Raw genomic sequence first — 19899 nt, 5'->3', positions numbered from 1 at the left:
CTCATGTAGCCTAGCCCATAGTCCTATATGTTTTAATAAGGTTAGTATCACACCTCATGTAGCCTAGCCCATAGGTCTATATGTTTTAATAAGGTTAGTATCATACCTCATGTAGCCTAGCCCATAGGTCTATATGTTTTAATAAGGTTAGTATCATACCTCATGTAGCCTAGCCCATAGGTCTATATGTTTTAATAAGGTTAGTATCACACCTCATGTAGCCTAGCCCATAGTCCTATATGTTTTAATAAGGTTAGTATCATACCTCATGTAGCCTAGCCCATAGTCCTATATGTTTTAATAAGGTTAGTATCATACCTCATGTAGCCTAGCCCATAGTCCTATATGTTTTAATAAGGTTAGTATCACACCTCATGTAGCCTAGCCCATAGTCCTATATGTTTTAATAAGGTTCGTATCACAACTAAAGTGGACAAATAACTTCTTAAAAATAAGCACATTAATCTGCTTTACAAGGGGTGTTGAGACTACATTTTTACATAATTTGCTCATAAAGCAACACGTGAGTTTCAAGTTTAGGGAAGATAATTTTCCCCATATAAAATGCACCTTTATAATAAAAGCATTTCATGCATAATTGCATTTGCGGTCACTTTTGATAATGGTGTTTTCCTGCTAATGGAACATTCACGCTTATAGCCTACTACCATGTGCGCATTGCTGCGCTTATGATGTCAAGAAATTGCCTAATAGTTTATCAATATTTTAAGCTAAACGTTCTGATCTGTTGTGTCAAGCTCATTGCATAATTATATATTTTTATGCTAGTGGTTGTATTAATTTGGGATCTATCACATCCTACAACTGTCCCAGACTATGTTTGGAATATTTATTTTACACACAGAATAGAATAGGTTCACTTTTGTACTAATGGGGATAGTAGATTGACATAGGCTAGTGCTTTTGCTGTTCGTTAGACCTTAAGCATTTTGTTGGCTGACGAAAAATAAATGTGGACAGTTCTTCCAAGATCTTCAATATGCACTTCGGAATTGGATAAGGACACGCGCAGTTGGGTCCCCGATGTGTCTGTCTTCACTTGTAGCCTGTGAGAAAGACCCAATCACGTGACAGAGAGTCATGTGAGAGCTTAAGATTGCACAGAAAAAGGCATGGATTTTTTTAGGGTGCATTACGGCCACAAAGGGGATGCCGCAGTGAAATTAGAGGCATTATCAAGTGATTGTCACATTGTGAATGAGATACTTTTGGAGTGTGTACAGCCTGCGCAAAAACCAAAGCAGAGCTCATGCCTTTTTTCAAACCATCATTAGAGTCTCATCATGCAGCCTTACAATATATTAAAAATCAACACATAGGCCAACGTTTGTAGAATAACTAAAGTTACATTAATACATCTCAATTAAGCATATATGTAACGCCCTGGCCATAGAGAGGGTTTTTTTGTTCTTTATTTTGGTTAGGCCAGGGTGTTACATTGGGTGGGCGTTCTATGTTCCTTTCTCTATGTTTTTGTATTTCTTTGTTTTGGGCTGTGTGTGGCTCCCAATCAGGCACAGCTGAAGCTCGTTGTTGCTGATTGGGAGTCACACATAAGGAGCATGTTTTTCCTTTGGGTTTTGTGGGTAATTGTTTCTGTTCAGTGTGTTACCTGTCAGTACTGTTTGGCTGTCGGTTTTCCTGTTTTTTTGTATAGTGTTCTTTCGTCAATTAAACATCTATGATGAACACTAACTCCGCTGCACCTTGGTCTACTCTCTCTTCAGACAGCCGTTACAATATAGGAGTACCTATTTCTTTGTTCACCGCTCAACACAGAATAGCTGCATGTGCGCACAAAATATTTCAGTTTTATTCAGCTTTATTCAATTGTATTCTTCACACTATGTGACTCAACACTGTACACGTCAGCGACTGAAATGACTGCAACACTTAACAAAGATCTGCAGTTAGTTTCAGAGTGGGTGGCAAGGAAAAAGTTAGCCCTAAGTATTTCTAAACCTAAAAGCATTGTATTTGGGACAAATCATTCACTAAACCCTTAACCTCAACTAAATATTGTAATAAATGTGGAAATTGAACAAGTTGATATGACTAAACTGCTTGGAATAACCCTGGATTGTAAACTGGCATGGTCAAAACATATTGATGCAGTAGTAGCTAAGATGGGGAAAAGTCTGTCTATAATAAAGCACTGCTCTGCCTTTTTAACAACACTATCAACAAGGCAGGTCCTACAGGCCCTAGTTTAGTCAGACCTGGACTACTGTTCAGTCGTGTGGTCAGGTGCCACAGAAAAGGACTTAGGAAAATTGCATTTGGCTCAGAACAGGGCAGCACAGCTGGCCCCTGGCTGTACACAGAGAGCTAACATAAATAATATGCATGTCAATCTCTCCTGGCTCAAAGTGGAGGAGAGATTGACTTCATCACTACTTGTATTTATGAGAGGTATTGACATGTTGAATGCACCGAGCAGTCTGTCTGAAGTACTGGCGCACAGCTCGGACACTCATGCATACTGTAACGTTCGTCGCCTGGTGACGAGGAAGCGGACCAAAACGCAGCTGGGAGCGAACACATGTTTATTCAACACACTGGAATTAAACATGTACACAAAAATCAAGAAAAATGCAGATACGTTACGTGCTCAAACAAAGAGACAACACCCCACAAACAGCGTGGGGAAAACAGCAACTTAAATGTGATCCCAATCAGAGACAATTAGCGACAGCTGTCTCTGATTGGGAAACGACAGAACCCAACATAGAAATAAACCCACCTAGAGCCTACACAAGGCTAAAACGTATACCAAACACAAACCAATGAAAAATACCTAACATGACACACCCTGACCCAATATACCCGAGTTCACCTGGTCAGGGCGTGACAGAACCCCCCCCCCCCCCCCAACGGTGCGTACTCCCGGCGCACCAAACTTAAGTCTATTAGGGGGGGGGGGGACCCGGGTGGGCGCCTCACCCTCGGTGGAGGCTCTGGCCCCGGGCGTGTTCTCTCCCCCGCCTTCACCTTAACCCTACCCCTCTGGCCCGGACTGGACCACTGTGGAGCGGCATGCTCAGGCTCCGGAGTGGAGCCGTCGACCGAAACAGGATTGGGGACACGCACCACTAACCTGGTGCGGGGAGCAGGGACGGGCCGGACAGGACTGGGGACACGCACCACTGACTTGGTGCGGGGAGCAGGGACGGGCCGGACAGGACTGGGGACACGCACCACTGACTTGGTGCGGGGAGCAGGGACGGGCCGGACAGGACTGGGGACACGCACCACTGACTTGGTGCGGGGAGCAGGAACGGGCCGGGCCGGACTGGGGACACGCACCACCAACCTGGTGTGGGGAACAGGGACGGGCCGGACAGGACTGGGGACACGCACCACTAACCTGGTGCGGGGAGCAGGGACGGGCCGGACAGGACTGGGGACACGCACCACTAACCTAGTGCGGGGAGCAGGGACGGGCCGGACAGGACTGGGGACACGCACCACTAACCTGGTGCGGGGAGCAGGAACGGGCCGGACAGGACTGGGGACACGCACCACTAACCTGGTGCGGGGAGCAGGGACGGGCCGGACAGGACTGGGGACACGCACCACCAACCTGGTGCGGGGAGCAGGGACGGGCCAGACAGGACTGTGAACACATACTGGTGACCTGAAGCGTGGAGCCGGTTTAGCCACTCGTCCTGGCTGGATGCCCATCCTAGCACGGCATGTGCTGGGCATGTCCACCGGACGCACCGGGCTGTGCGGGCGCACTGGCGACACAGCGCGCAACTCCGCATACCATGGCTTGGTGCGGGGAGCAGGGACGGGCCGGGCAGGACTGTGGACACGCACCACTAGCCTGGTGCGGGGAGCAGGGACGGGCCAGACAGGACTGTGAACACGTACTGGTGACCTGAAGCGTGGAGCCGGTTTAGCCACTCGTCCTGGCTGGATGCCCATCCTAGCACGGCATGTGCTGGGCATGTCCACCGGGCTGTGCGGGCGCACTGGCGACACAGCGCGCAACTCCGCATACCATGGTTCCTCCTCCAGATCTTCCCTCTGCAGGTCCTCAATCAACTGCCTCATCATCTTCGTCTCTTCCTCCGCCGTCATCCCCCACGAGAGCAGTGGTCTGGGCTCTTCCTCTGCCCTTCCGGACCACCCCATTAGCCCCCCCCAAAAAAATTATTGGGGGTGTTTTCCGGGCCTCCTCGACCGCCGCCTGCGACTCCGTCTACCGGCTGGCTTTACCTCCTCGACCTGGGAATCCTTCCGCCAGGGTCCTTTCCCCGACATTATCTCCTCCCAGGTCCAGAACTCCTTCCCCTCGCGAGCCCATCTCTCGCGCTCCTTTTCCTCCCGCTGCTTGGTCCTGGTTCGGTGGGGTGTTCTGTAACGTTCGTCGCCTGGTGACGAGGAAGCGGACCAAAACACAGCTGGGAGCGAACACATGTTTATTCAACACACTGGAATTAAACATGTACACAAAAATCAAGAAAAATGCAGATACGTTACGTGCTCAAACAAAGAGACAACACCCCACAAACAGCGTGGGGAAAACAGCAACTTAAATGTGATCCCAATCAGAGACAATTAGCGACAGCTGTCTCTGATTGGGAATCGACAGAACCCAACATAGAAATAACCCACCTAGAGCCTACACAAGGCTAAAACGTAAACCAAGCACAAACCAATGAAAAATACCTAACATGACACACCCTGACTCAATATACCCGAGTTCACCTGGTCAGGGCGTGACACATACCCCACAAGACATGCCACAGGAGGTCTCTTCAGAGTCCCCAAGTCCAGAACAGACTATGGGAGGCACACAGTACTACATAGAGCCATGACTACATGGAACTCTATTCCACATCAGGTAACTGTGATGCAAGCAGTAAAATTAGATTTAAAAACAGACAAAAAAACCACCTTATGGAACAACAGGGACTGTGAGGCAACACAAACATAGGCACAGACACATGCATACACACACACATGATAACATACGCACTATACACACACACACACACACACACACACACACACACACACACACACACACACACACACACACACACACACACACACACACACACACACACACCACACACACACACACACACATGGATTTAGCACTGTAGATATGTGGTAGTGGTGGAGTAGGGGCCTGAGGGCACACAGTGTGTTGTGAAATCTGTGAATGTATTGTAATGTTTTTAAAATTGTATAAACTGCCTTAATTTTGCTGGACCACAGGAAGAGTAGCTTTAATGGGCATCCATAATAATACACATACAAAAATACTATAAAATAATATAAAATGGCCTCCCGAGTGGCGCAGTGCATCGCAGTACTAGCTGTGCTACTAGAGAGCCTGGTTCCAGTCCAGGCTCTGTCGCAGCCGGCTACGACCGGGAGACCCATGCGGCGACGCACAATTGGCCCAGCGTCGTCCGGGTTAGGGGAGGATTTGGCAGGGATGATCCCGGCAGGGATGTTCATCGTGCACTAGTGATTCCTGTGGCGGGCCGGGCACGATGCACGCTGACACAGTCGCCATAGTGTACGGTGTTTCCTCCGACACATTGGTGCGGCTGGCTTTCGGGTTAAGTGGGCATTGTGTCAAAAAGTAGTGCTGCTTGGCTGTGTTGTGTTTCGGAGGACGCACGGCTCTCGACCTTCGCCTCTCCCGAGTCTGTATGGGAGTTGCAGCGATGAGACAAAACTGTAACTACCAAAACCACGAAACTGGGGAGAAAAGGTGGTCATATAATACAAAAACTATAATAACACTATAAAATAATGCCACGGAATTCTAAGTAAATCTTGTCTGCTAAATGAACTAGTAGCCAGATAAGGACAACTCAGAGTATGCTATTCTGTTCTTCTGAAATAGACTACATTTTCTTCATATCATGTTTCTTTCGACCTGTCTAAAATAAATCATATATTTATTGTGAAGGTGTAGGCTATAATACATAGATTTATTAGACTTTTTAAAATGTAGATTTGTTTCAAAGGTCTTCATCAGTGGCTTGTAGGAAGTGGAAGCCAGGAGATGCTAAATGTGTTTATGTTAATTAACGGTCAATTACCTTGAGACCGACAGTTATTTGCTTGACCATCACTGGCTGAAGAAATTTCCAGACAACCACGCTCCTAGTTGTGTACACGTGTGTAGCTGTGGATGTGTGTGAGAGAGTGCGTTTGTGTATATGAATGGGAGGGTGAGAGAAGAGTGAGGGATGCTGAATATTACATTTTGGAGGGTGAGGGAAGAGTGAGGGATACTGAATATGATATGTCGGAGGGTGGGAGAGAATGCATAGGGTATATGTTGGGCGTGAATGAATGAGAACGGCAAAGTAAGTCGATGGATGGGTGTAAGTATGTCCAAGAGATGGGGAGGGTGGAAAAGGATGGGAGGTTGGGACAAGCTTGGCTTGGGAGGATAACTGTGGGGAAGACTGGGAGGTAGGGACAAGCTTGACTTGGGAGGATAAGGGTGGGCAAGGCTGGGAGGTTGGAACAATTTTGGCTTGGGAGGTTAAGGGTGTGCAAGACTGGGATGTAGGGACAAGCTTGACTTGGGAGGATAATGGTGGGCAAGGCTGGGAGGTAGGGACAAGCCTGGCTTGGGAGGATAAGGGTAGGGAAGACTGGGAGGTATGGACAAGCTTGACTTGGGAGGATAAGGGTGGGCAAGGCTGGGAGGTTGGAACAATTTTGGCTTGGGAGGATAAGGGTGGGCAAGACTGGGAGGTAGGGACAAGCTTGACTTGGGAGGATAAGGGTGGGCAAGGCTGGGAGGTTGGGACAAGCTTGGTTTGGAAGGATAAGGGTGGGCAAGGCTGGGAGGTTGGAACAAGTTTGGCTTGGGAGGATAAGGGTGGGCAAGACTGGGAGGTAGGGACAAGCTTGGCTTGGGAGGATAAGGGTGGGCAAGGCTGGGAGGTTGGGACAAGATTGGCTTGGGAGGATAAGGGTGGGCAAGGCTGGCAGGTAGGGACAAGCTTAGCTTAGGTGTGCATGGATGGGAGGTTGGGACAAGCTTGGCTTAGGTGTGGTAATGGGGGGTGGCAAACTGAGATGGGGGAGGTTGGGATGGGGTTGGGTTTGGCTTAGGAAAGAGAGAAGAAAGGATTTAACTATACGACAATGTAATTGAATGCATTGTTGTTACTTGCAAAACGTTACTGTAAAATGAGTTCTGGACAGATTAGGAGATGATGTCGATCATTATTATTCCTTGTTATTTTAACTTGTTATGCATAGGGGGCAGTATTTTCACGGCCGGATAAAAAACGTACCCGATTTAATCTGGTTATTACTCCTGCCCAGAAACTAGAATATGCATATAATTAGTAGCTTTGGATAGAAAACACTCCAAAGTTTCTAAAACTGTTTGAATGGTGTCTGTGAGTATAACAGAACTCAAATGGCAGGCCAAAACCTGAGAAGATTCTGTACAGGAAGTACCCTGTCTGACCATTTCTTGGCCTTCTTTGTCATCTCTATCCAAAACAAAGGATCTCTGCTGTAACGTGACATTTTCTAAGGCTCCCATAGGCTCGCAGAAGGTGCCAGAACGTTGAATGATGACTTTGCAGCCCATGGCTGAAAAACAGTAGCGCATTTGGTAAGTGGTCGATCTGAGAACAATGAGACGGGTGTGCGCGTGCACGTGAAGAGTCCATTTTAGATTATCAGTCTTTGAACGAAAACAACGACTCCCGGTCGGAATATTATCGCTATTTTACGAGAAAAATCACATAACATTTTATTTTAAACAGCGTTTGACATGCTTCGAAGTACGGTAATGGAATATTTTGAATTTTTTTGTCACGATACGCGTCCGCGCGTCACCCTTCGTTACCCTTCGGATAGTTTCTTGAACGCAAGGTCAAACAAGGTCAAACAAATTGGTATAATTTAAGGCCATGTGTAATAATGCAGATGGGGTGACTAGGGATGGGGGTGTGGCACTAGAGATGGGGTGACTAGGGATTGGGGTGTGGCACTATGGATGGGGGTGTGGCACTATGGATGGGGGTGTGGCACTAGGGATGGGGGTGTGACACTAGGGATGGGGGTGTGACACTAGGGATGGGGGTGTGACACTAGGGATGGGGGTGTGGCACTAGGGATGGGGGTGTGGCACTAGGGAGGGGGGTGTGGCCCAATAACAGACCCATCGTTCTACACTAAGGTGCTGCGCTGTGGTTTTATGATGATATTTATAGAACCGTATTATAATACCATCCATGTTTCCTGTATGTGTGTTTGTTGAATGTCGTCTCTTCTAAATACCGCATTTATACAGAGTCGATGCTTCAAGGGGCTCGTTGTAGAGAACAGAACACAGGCCAAGGTTGTGCTGTTTGCAGAGAGTTCTGTTGACATGAATGTAGACACATTCTATGAGATGGCCTTAGCTGTTGTCAGGTCATTTTCTATTCCATCAGTTCCAGAGATTAGACTAAATTCCATTGTCAGAATTGTGAAGCGATATTATTCTTAGCATATAATTTGTTTCTCCTTTTGAAACAAGATGGGAGCTGACAGTGAACACACACTCCTAGCTATAGCATGACTGCCGTGCTGAATGTTTGGGTTGTGTTGCGCCAGCTACTCGTTTAATCATAATAAAGTCTTGATTCAGAAGTTTGATAGTCATTGACATTGAGCAGAAACATCAAAGTAAGAACTTCAATGCCTTTGTTTATAGAAGGAGGTAAATCCCCAGGAGCAGCGGGCTAAATAATTACTTAGTGGTGCCGTGCTGTGGTTTTCTCATCATATTTATACAGTACCTTATTATAATACCGTCCATGTTTCCTTTTTAGCACACAGACAGGAAGTTAAGAGCAGAACACAGGCAGCAGGGGACTTTTTTGCATATTCCTTTTCTTTTCTCCTTCTTGTGTTTTTTTGACTGTATATAGTGTCATGGGAGGCCAGTTCCCTCTCTCCCTCTCTCCAACCGTCCCTCTCTCCATCCACCCATCCCTCCCTCCTAGCTTAAGTTGTACACTTTGATTTGGGGAGCCTCAGCAGTGACTCAGTAAGTGTCCATGAGACATCAAAGAAGGGAGGGAAGAGAGGAGGAGAGAGAGGTGGATGACAAAAATGAAACAGGCAACGAAGGAGTGTGTCCATTACTCTAATTAGCGCTCTCCTTTTCTCTATTCCCTTCATCCTCTCTCCTCTTTTCTGTCCACATTCAAACACTTATTTTTGTAAATAACCATCAGTGGAGTGTCAAAGGGAGGCTGCTTCCTTCAGTTTATAACTAATTATCTAGTCTTAGTTCTCTCTCTCTCACACACACACTCCCCTCTCTCTTTCTGTCTCTCTCTCTCTCTCTCTCCTCTCTCTCTCTCTCTCACCCCCCCTTCCCTCTCCTCTCCATCTTCACTCCTCTCATCCTCCCGGGCAGGCCCTGCCATACATTTGTGAAGCGGTGTAATTAACAAGCGATCAGTAAGGAAAGGTCATAGGTGTCTGTGTTCCGGGACTCCTGCCAAGAGGAAGGGGAAACACATACAATGTGGAAAAGGTCGTTTTACATCCTACTATTTTTATTGCTGCCGTTAGACAATGTGCTCTATAGATATTACAGTACATTACAACATCTCTGTCCTCCCTACACAGCAGCATAGTAAATGACCCTCTCTATCACTAGGGATCAGCACAATATACACTATAGAAATATCGCTGTCAGGAACACTATCTACTGTTGTAGCGCCACTGACATTCTCCTCCTCACTCTCTCCTCCTCTCCCCTCATCCCTCTCTCCTCATCCCTCTCTCTGCCTCCCCCTCATCTCTCCTCATCCCTCTCTCCACACTCCCTCTCTACTCTCCTCATCCCTCTCTCCTCCTCCCTCTATTCCTCCCCCTCTCTTCTCATCCCTGTCTCCTCATCCCTCTCTCCACACTCCCTCTCTACTCTCCTCATCCCTATCCCTATCACTCTCTCCTCATCCCCCTTCCTCTCTCCTCATCCCCCTCCATCTCTCCTCATCCCCCTCCCTCTGTCCTCCTCACTCTCTCCTCCTCCCCCTCCTCTCCTCTCATCCTTCTCTCTGCCTCCCCCTCATCTCTCCTCATCCCTCTCTCCGCACTCCCTCATCCCTCTTTCCTCTCCTCCTCCCTCTCTTCCTCCCCCTCCTCTCTTCTAATCCCTGTCTCCTTATCCCTATCACTCTCTCCTCATCCCCCTCCCTCTCTCTTCATCCCTCTCTTCCTCCCCCTCCTCTCTTTTCATCCCTGTCTCCTCATCCCTATCACTCTCTCCTCATCCCCTCCCTCTCTCCTCATCCCCCTCCCTCTCTCCTCCACTCTCTCCTCCTTTCCCTCCTCTCTCCTCATCCCTCTCTCCTTGTCCCTCTCTCCTCGTCCCTCTCTTCCTCCTCCCTCTCTTCCTCCTCCCTCTCTTCCTCCCCCTCCTCTCTTCTCATCCCTGTCTCCTCATCCCTATCACTCTTTCTTCATCCCCCTACCTCTCTCCTCGTCCGTCTCTCCTCATCCCCTACCTCTCTCCTCATCCCTCTCTCCTCTCCTCCTCTCATGAGTTCCCTCTTCATCCGTTGATGGCATTTCCTCCCGATCCCCCAGTGTAGACACACATTTCCTCACGATCCCCCAGTGTGGACACACATTTCCTCCCGATCCCCCAGTATAGACACACATTTCCTCCCGATCCCCCAGTGTAGACACACATTTCCTCCCGATCCCCCAGTGTAGACACACATTTCCTCCCGATCCCCCAGTGTAGACACACATTTCCTCCCGATCCCCCAGTGTAGACACACATTTCCTTCCGATCCCCCAGTGTAGACACACAAACGCTTGTCCTCTCTAATGGTGCTGGACAGATTCAGGCCTCTCACTGTCCGGGGTTTAACCTCATTGGGAAAATGAACCAAGTGTGTGGTGTGTATGTGTGTTCATGTGTATGGAGAGTTTTCCAATAATATCCCATTGTACCCTGGAGAAGACAGGACTAGAGGTTCTGGGGGGTGGTATAGTAGACTGGAGAAGACAGGACTAGAGGTTCTGGGGGGTGGTATAGTAGACTGGAGAAGACAGGACTAGAGGTTCTGGGGGGTGGTATAGTAGACTGGAGAAGACAGGACTAGAGGTTCTGGGGGGGGTATAGTAGACTGGAGGAGACAGGACTAGAGGTTCCGGGGGGTGGTATAGTAGACTGGAGAAGACAGGACTAGAGGTTCTGGGGGGTGGTATAGTAGACTGGAGAAGACAGGACTAGAGGTTCTGGGGGGTGGTATAGTAGACTGGAGAAGACAGGACTAGAGGTTCTGGGGGTGGTATAGTAGACTGGAGAAGACAGGACTAGAGGTTCTGGGGGGGTGGTATAGTAGACTGGAGAAGACAGGACTAGAGGTTCTGGGGGTGGTATAGTAGACTGGAGAAGACAGGACTAGAGGTTCTGGGGGGGTGGTATAGTAGACTGGAGAAGACAGGACTAGAGGTTCTGGGGGTGGTATAGTAGACTGGAGAAGACAGGACTAGAGGTTCTGGGGGGGTGGTATAATAGACTGGAGAAGACAGGACTAGAGGTTCTGGGGGTGGTATAGTAGACTGGAGAAGACAGGACTAGAGGTTCTGTGGGGTGGTATAGTAAGTAGACTGGAGAAGACAGGACTAGAGGTTCTGGGGGGGTGGTATAGTAGACTGGAGAAGACAGGACTAGATGATCTGGGGGGTGGTATAGTGGACTGGAGAAGACAGGACTAGAGGTTCTGGGGGTGGTATAGTAGACTGGAGAAGACAGGACTAGATGATCTGGGGGCTGGTATAGTAGACTGGAGAAGACAGGACTAGAGGTTCTGGGGGGTGGTATAGTAAGTAGACTGGAGAAGACAGGACTAGAGGTTTTGTGGGGTGGTATAGTAAGTAGACTGGAGAAGACAGGACTAGAGGTTCCGGGGGGTGGTATAGTAGACTGGAGAAGACAGGACTAGAGGTTCTGGGGGTGGTATAGTAGACTGGAGAAGACAGGACTAGAGGTTCTGTGGGGTGGTATAGTAAGTAGACTGGAGAAGACAGGACTAGAGGTTCTGGGGGGGTGGTATAGTAGACTGGAGAAGACAGGACTAGAGGTTCTGGGGGGTGGTATAGTAGACTGGAGAAGACAGGACTAGAGGTTCTGGGGGGTGGTATAGTAGACTGGAGAAGACAGGACTAGAGGTTCTGGGGGTGGTATAGTAGACTGGAGAAGACAGGACTAGATGATCTGGGGGCTGGTGTAGTAGACTGGAGAAGACAGGACTAGAGGTTCTGGGGGGTGGTATAGTAAGTAGACTGGAGAAGACAGGACTAGAGGTTTTGTGGGGTGGTATAGTAAGTAGACTGGAGAAGACAGGACTAGAGGTTCTGGGGGGTGGTATAGTAGACTGGAGAATACAGGCTAGTAGAGACTAATATCGACAAGTAGAGACGAATATAGGCTAGTAGAGACTAATATACTGTAGGCTAGTAGAGGCTATTACAGGCTAGTGAAGTTTAGTAGAGCCTATTAGAGGCTAGTAGAGCATATTAGAGGATAGTAGAGGATAGTAGAGACTAATATAGGCTAGTATCGGATAATATAGGCCAGTGGAGGCTAATAGAGAATATTAGAGGCTATTAGAACCTATTAGAGGGTAGACGAGACTAGTAGATGCTTATCGAGGATAGTAGATACTAATTTAGGCTAGTAGAGACTAATATAGGCCAGTAGAGCCTATTAGAGAATATTAGAGCCTAGTAGAAGCTATTAGAGGCTAGTAGAAGATATTAGAGGCTAGTATACTGTGGGATAGTAGATACTATTAGTGGCTAGTAATGTCTAATATAGTCTAGTAGAGACTAATATAGGCTAGTAGGGACTAATATAAGCTAGTAGAAACCAATATAGGCTAGTAGAGGGTATGATATGCTGGTAGAAGCTAGTAGAAGCTAGTAGAGGATAATAGAGGCTATAAGAGACTATTAGAGAATATTAGAGGCTAGTAGAGCCTAATACACTGAAGACTTGTAGAGATTATTAGAGGTTAGTAGAGGATATTAGAAGCTAGTAGAGGCTAATATACTGAATGCTAGTAGAGGATATTAGATGCTATTAGATGCTAGTAGAGGCTAGTAGAGCCTAGAAGACACTAGTAGAGGATTTTAGAGGCTGGTAGAGCATATTAGAAACTAGTAGAGCCTATTAGAGGCTAGTAGAGTCTAATATAGTGTAGTAGAGACTAATATAGGCTAGTAGAGTCTAATATGGGCAAGTAGAGACGATTATAGGCTAGTAGAGAGTAGTATAGGCTAGTAGAAGTTAGAAGAAGCTAGTGGAGGATATTGGAGGCTAGTAGAGCCTAGTAGAGGATATTAGAGTCTGGTGGAGGATAATATACTGTAGGCTATTAGAGGCTATTAGAAACTAGTAGAGGTTAATATAGGCTAGCAGAGGCTAATATAGGTTAGTAGAGACTAATATAGGCTAGTAGAGACTAATATAGGCCAGTAGAGACTAATATAGGCTAGTAGACTAATATTAGAGATGAATATACTGTAGAGAGCCTATAGACTAATATACTGTAGACTTGTAGAGGCTATGTAGAGGCTATTAGATGCTAGTAGAGGATTTTAGAGGCTAGTGGAGGCTAATATACTGTAGGCTATTAGAAGGTATTAGAGGCTGGTAGAGGCCAGTAGAGTCTAGTAGAGACTAGTATCGGCTAGTAGAGACGAATATAAGCTAGAAGAGACTAATATCGGTGAGTAGAGTCTAATATAAGCTAGTAGAGACTTTAATAGGCTAGTAGAGACTAATATAGGCTAGTAGAGACTTATATAGGCTAGTAGAGACTTATATCTGTATCAGTCGAGACTTATATGTTAAAATGATCTGCCGAAATTGTTGCAACCCCTATTACTAGCCTGTTCAACCTGACTTTTGTATCGTCTGAGATTCCCAAAGATTGGAAAGCTGCCGTGGTCATCCCCCTCTTCAAAGGGGGAGACACTCTAGACCCAAACTGCTACAGACCTATATCTATCCTACCCTGCCTTTCTAAGGTCTTCTAAAGCCAAGTTTACAAACAGATTACCGACCATTTCGAATCCCACTGTACCTTCTCCGCTATGCAATCTGGTTTCAGAGCTGGTCCTAAGAGTCCTAAACGATATCATAACCACCATCGATAAAAGACAGTGCTGTGCAGCCGTCTTCATTGACCTGGCCAAGGCTTTCGACTCTGTCAATCACCACATTCTTATCGGCTGACTCAATAGCCTTGGTTTCTCAAATGACTGCCTCGCCTGGTTCACCAACTCCTTCTCTGATTGAGTGCAGTGTGTCAAATCGGAGGGCCTGTTGTCCGGACCTCTGGCAATCTCTATGGGGGTGCCACATGGTTCAATTCTTGGGCCGACTCTCTTCTCTGTATACATCAATGATGTCGCTCTTGCTGCTAGTGATTCTCTGACCCACCTCTACGCAGACCACACCATTCTGTATACTTCTGGCCCTTCTTGGACACTGTGTTAACTAACCTCCAGACGAGCTTCAATGCCATACAACTCTCCTTCTGTGGCCTCCAACTGCTCAGAAATGCAAGTAAAACTAAATGCATGCTCTTCAACCGTTCGCTGCCTGCACCTGCCCGCCCGTCCAGCATCACTACTCTGGACGGTTCTGACTTAGAATATGTGGACAACTACAAATATCTAGGTGTCTGGTTAGACTGTAAACTCTCCTTCCAGACTCACATTAAGCATCTCCAATCCAAAGTTAAATCTAGAATCGGCTTCCTATTTCGCAACAAAGCATCCTTCACTCATGCTGCCAAACATACCCTCGTAAAACTGACAATCCTACCGATCCTCGATTTCGGCAATGTAATTTACAAAATAGCCCCCAACACTCCACTCAGCAAATTGGATGCAGTCTATCACAGTGCCATCCGTTTTGTCACCAAAGCCCCATATACTACCCACCACTTTGACCTGTACGCTCTCGTTGGCTGGCCCTCGCTTCATACTCGTCGCCAAACTGACTGGCTCCAGGTCATCTACAAGACCCTGCTAGGTAAAGCCCCGCCTTATCTCAGCTCACTGGTCACCATATCAGCACCCACCCGTAGCACACGCTCCAGCAGGTATATTTCACTTGTCACCCCTAAAGCCAATTCCTCCTTTGGCTGTCTTTCCTTCCAGTTCTCTGCTGCCAATGACTGGAACGAACTACAAAAATCACTGAAGCTGGAGACTTATATTTCCCTCACTAACTTTAAGCACCAGCCGTCAGAGCAGCTCACAGATCACCGCACCTGTACACAGCCCATCTGTAAATTGCCCATACAACTACCTCATCCCCATACTGTGTTTATTTATTTATCTTGCTCTTTTGCACCCCAATACCTCTACTTGCATATTCATCTTCTGCACATCTATCATTCCAGTGTTTAATTGCTATATTGTAATTACTTCGCCACCATGGCCTATTTATTGCCTTACCTCCCTTAACGTACCTCATTTGCACTCACTGTATATAGACTTTTTCTACTGTATTATTGACTGTATGTTTGTTTATTCCATGTGTAACTCTGTGTTGTTGTATATGTCGAACTGCTTTGCTTTATCTTGGCCAGGTCGCAGTTGTAAATGAGAACTTGTTCTCAATTAGCCTACCTGGTTAAATAAAGGTAAAAAATAAAAAATAAAATATCGGTGTCTAGAGCCTAATTTAGGCTAGAAGAGACTAATTTACTGTAGGCTAGTAGAGGCTAGTAGAGGGTAGTAGATGCTATTGGAGTAGAGGCTGGAAAAGACTATGAGGACAGAAACAGACATGTAGCTCTCACTGAAATTATAATGAATAGAAGGAGAGGAGAGGGTGGATCTCTTTCTGGAAGTGGTGTAGTTTCAATTACATTCGGCTGGAGAAAACCAAGTCAACACTCAGGGCTGATATCTTTCTCTGTCTCCCTCTCTGTCTCTCTCTCTCTCTTCATCTCCCTCTAACCCTCCCCCTCTCCAGGTTGCAGGGGTTCATACAGTAGTCAGCATAGCCACTGTGGTCCAGATCTGCGTCCCCTAGGATCCTCTGACCACCACATAGAGCCCCCCTATGAGGACAGAGTCAACCTCTATCACAAAGGACCTATGAGGGGACTGGGTAACAATACTGGTAAGACTATGGATATATGCACACATGCACACACACACACATGGACATGCACGTGCATACAAAGACACACACACACACAGATACACACACATCTGTGTTCAGTACACAAACTTACAGAAAATATACAAATACAGAAACAGACAGGTACATACTCTCTGTTGTTATCATCTGTGCATAGTCACTTTAATAACTCTACCTACATGTACATATTAGCTCAACTAACCGGTGCCCCCGCTCATTGATCCTGTATCATTAACCCCCTGTATATAGTCTCGCTATTGTTATTTTACTGCTGCTCTTTAATTACTTGTTACTTTAATCTCTTGTTCTTATCCGTATTTTTTTGAAACTGCATTGTTCGTTAGGGGCTTGTAAGTAAGCATTTCACTTTAAGGTGAACACCTCCCTCTGCATCTGTTGTATTCGACGCATGTGACTAATACAATTTGATTTGATTTGACATATAAACAGATTGTCACGTCCTGACCAGCAGATGGAGCTGTTGTTGTAGTTTTGGGGTCAGGACGTGGCAGTCTTGTGTTCTGTGTTGGTCTTGTGGCTCCTAATCAGGAACAGCTGGGGATCGTTGTTCCTGATTGGGAGTCATATATGTAGGAGTATGTTTGTCACTTGGGTTTGTGGGTAGTTGTTTTTACACTGCGTGTATTAGCCTGTAAAACTGCTACTGTTGTCACCGGCATTGTTTTTTCAAGTGGATGCTTTACTCTTTTTTTGGTAATAAATAACCATGAGTATTCACATACCTGCTGCGCCTTGGTCCATTCATGAAGACAACCGTTACAGAACTACCCACCACCAAAGGACCAAGCAGCAGAAGAGGAGGAAGCCACAGGAGAAGGAAATGGAGGAATGGACCTGGCAGGACGAGAGAAAATTCTGGGCGGACAAGTTAAGGGAGCTAAGGGAACCCGAGAGGCAGCCCCAAGATTTTTTTTGGGGGGGGCACACGGGTAGTTTGGCCAGGCCAGGGAAGAGCCGTAAGCCAGCTACCCGTGACTACAGGGAGGTGCGTACGAGGTGGAGGGCGCCATGTTACGCTGAGGTGCGCACCATCTCGCCTATACGGACGCACAGCCCAGTGCGCCCAGTACCAGCGCCCCGCAGGTGCCAGGGCAAGAGGAGCATCGAGCCGGAACGGGTGATGCCAACCCTGCGCTCAAGACCGCCAGTGCGCCCTTTCGGTCCGGTGTTTCCCGCCAGACGCACTAGCATGGAGGTGCGTGTCTCCAGGCTGGCACGTCCTATACCAGCCCCACGCATCAGGAGTCTAGTGTGTCAACCCAGCCTCGCCAGTCAACAGTCACCAGAGCTGCCCGCCAGTCAACAGTCGTCAGAGCTGCCCGCCAGTCAACAGTCGTCAGAGCTGCCCGCCAGTCAACAGTCGTCAGAGCTGCCCGCCAGTCAACAGTCGTCAGAGCTGCCCGCCAGTCAACAGTCGCCAGAGAGGTCAGACTGCCCTGAACTGCCGGAGTGGCCAGACTGCCCTGAACTGCCAGAGTGGCCAGACTGCCCTGAACTGCCAGAGTGGCCAGACTGCCCTGAACTGCCAGAGTGGCCAGACTGCCCTGAACTGCCAGAGTGGCCAGACTGCCCTGAACTGCCGGAGTGGCCGGACTGCCCTGAACTGCCGGAGTGGCCGGACTGCCCTGAACTGCCGGAGTGGCCGGACTGCCCTGAACTGCCGGAGTGGCCGGACTGCCCTGTTCTGCCAGAGTGGCCGGACTGCCCTGTTCTGCCAGAGTGGCCGGACTGCCCTGTTCTGCCAGAGTGGCCGGACTGCCCTGTTCTGCCAGAGTGGCCGGACTGCCCTGTTCTGCCAGAGTGGCCGGACTGCCCTGTTCTGCCAGAGTGGCCGGACTGCCCTGTTCTGCCAGAGTGGCCGGACTGCCCTGTTCTGCCAGAGTGGCCGGACTGCCCTGTTCTGCCAGAGTGGCCGGACTGCCCTGTTCTGCCAGAGTGGCCGGACTGCCCTGTTCTGCCAGAGTGGCCGGACTGCCCTGTTCTGCCAGAGTGGCCGGACTGCCCTGTTCTGCCAGAGTGGCCGGACTGCCCTGTTCTGCCAGAGTGGCCGGACTGCCCTGTTCTGCCAGAGTGGCCGGACTGCCCGGTTCTGCCAGAGGTGCCCGCCTGCCCTGATCTGCCAGGGTGCCCGGCCTGTCAGGATCAGCCCGAGTGGTCCTCCTGCCCTCCGGTCCAGCCCGAGTGGTCCTCCTGTTCTCCGGCCCAGCCCGAGTGGCCCGCATGCCTTCCGGCCCAGCCCGAGGGGCCCGCATGCCTTCCGGCCCAGCCCGAGGGGCCCGCATGCCTTCCGGCCCAGCCCGAGGGGCCCGCATGCCTTCCGGCCCAGCCCGAGGGGCCCGCATGCCTTCCGGCCCAGCCCGAGGGGCCCGCATGCCTTCCGGCCCAGCCCGAGGGGCCCGCATGCCTTCCGGCCCAGCCCGAGGGGCCCGCATGCCTTCCGGCCCAGCCCGAGGGGCCCGCATGCCTTCCGGCCCAGCCCGAGTGGCCCGCATGCCTTCCGGCCCAGCCCGAGTGGCCCGCATGCCTTCCGGCCCAGCCCGAGTGGCCCGCATGCCTTCCGGCCCAGCCCGAGGGGCCCGCCTGCTCTCCGGCCCAGCCCGAGGGGCCCTCCTGCTCCCCGGCCCAGCCCGAGGGGCCCTCCTGCCTCCCGGCCCAGCCCGAGGGGCCCTCCTGCTCCCCGGCCCAGCCCGAAGGGCCCTCCTGTCCTCCGGCCCGGCTCGAGGGGTCCGTCTGCCTGGTGCAGCTATCGGCTCCACCAAAGTGGGCGACGCCGAGGGTGGAGCAGGGTCCACGTCCTGCACCGGAGCCACCTCCAGGATAGGTGGGTTGGGGAGGGAGGGTGTAGCACAGTGCAGTCGGTGACGGCAGCCACCCTCCCTTCCCTCCCTTATTGTTTAGGGGTTATTGTTTATGGGTTTTGTTGGGGATTTTGTTGGTTGGTGTTTTTTCATTGTTAGGTGCATTCCGGGGTCTGCACCTTGAGGGGGGGGTACTGTCACGTCCTGACCAGCAGATGGAGCTGTTGTTGTAGTTTTGGGGTCAGGACGTGGCAGTCTTGTGTTCTGTGTTGGTCTTGTGGCTCCTAATCAGGAACAGCTGGGGATCGTTGTTCCTGATTGGGAGTCATATATGTAGGAGTATGTTTGTCACTTGGGTTTGTGGGTAGTTGTTTTTACACTGCGTGTATTAGCCTGTAAAACTGCTACTGTTGTCACCGGCATTGTTTTTTCAAGTGGATGCTTTACTCTTTTTTTGGTAATAAATAACCATGAGTATTCACATACCTGCTGCGCCTTGGTCCATTCATGAAGACAACCGTTACACAGATAGACACATAAATACACATGTATTATTCATACACTTATTTTTCTTTATTTTATCTTTCTTCTTCTTTTTTTGTGTATTTGTATTGTTCTTTAGTTGTAGTGTTCCTAGTTTTTTTGTGTGTGTTGCTGTTCCTGTTCATTAGTGTCCATTAGTATTCTGTATGTTGTCATGTTTTGTGTGGACTCCAGAAAGCGTATATGGTGCTGCAGTGGATAGCAGCCGTTTTACGGGCACCTCGCATATTCTGCTCTTTTGTGTTTTTTACCCTGATCTTAACTTTTTTGTACATAATGTCTCCGCCATCATTTCCTATGACCGAAAACAGCTTCTGGACATCAGAA

The 19899-nt window shown here is 48.8% G+C and overlaps 1 protein-coding gene across 1 annotated transcript in view; it reads left to right on the top strand.

The window, feature by feature from the left end:
• LOC106590590 (catenin delta-2) overlaps positions 1 to 19899 on the top strand; it is a 597564-nt gene that overhangs the window by 276567 nt on the left and 301098 nt on the right. Inside the window, exon 11 of the mRNA XM_045710617.2 lies at positions 16040 to 16189. Coding sequence (XP_045566573.1) covers positions 16040 to 16189 — 150 coding nt within the window. The remainder of the gene's footprint in view (positions 1 to 16039; positions 16190 to 19899) is intronic.

Source organism: Salmo salar, chromosome 29 (assembly GCF_965601325.2).
Source record: "Salmo salar chromosome 29, fSalSal1, whole genome shotgun sequence".
NCBI classification, from domain to species: domain Eukaryota; kingdom Metazoa; phylum Chordata; class Actinopteri; order Salmoniformes; family Salmonidae; genus Salmo; species Salmo salar.
Note: the sequence above shows the minus strand (reverse complement) of the source record. Positions and strands in the feature narration are given on the sequence as shown.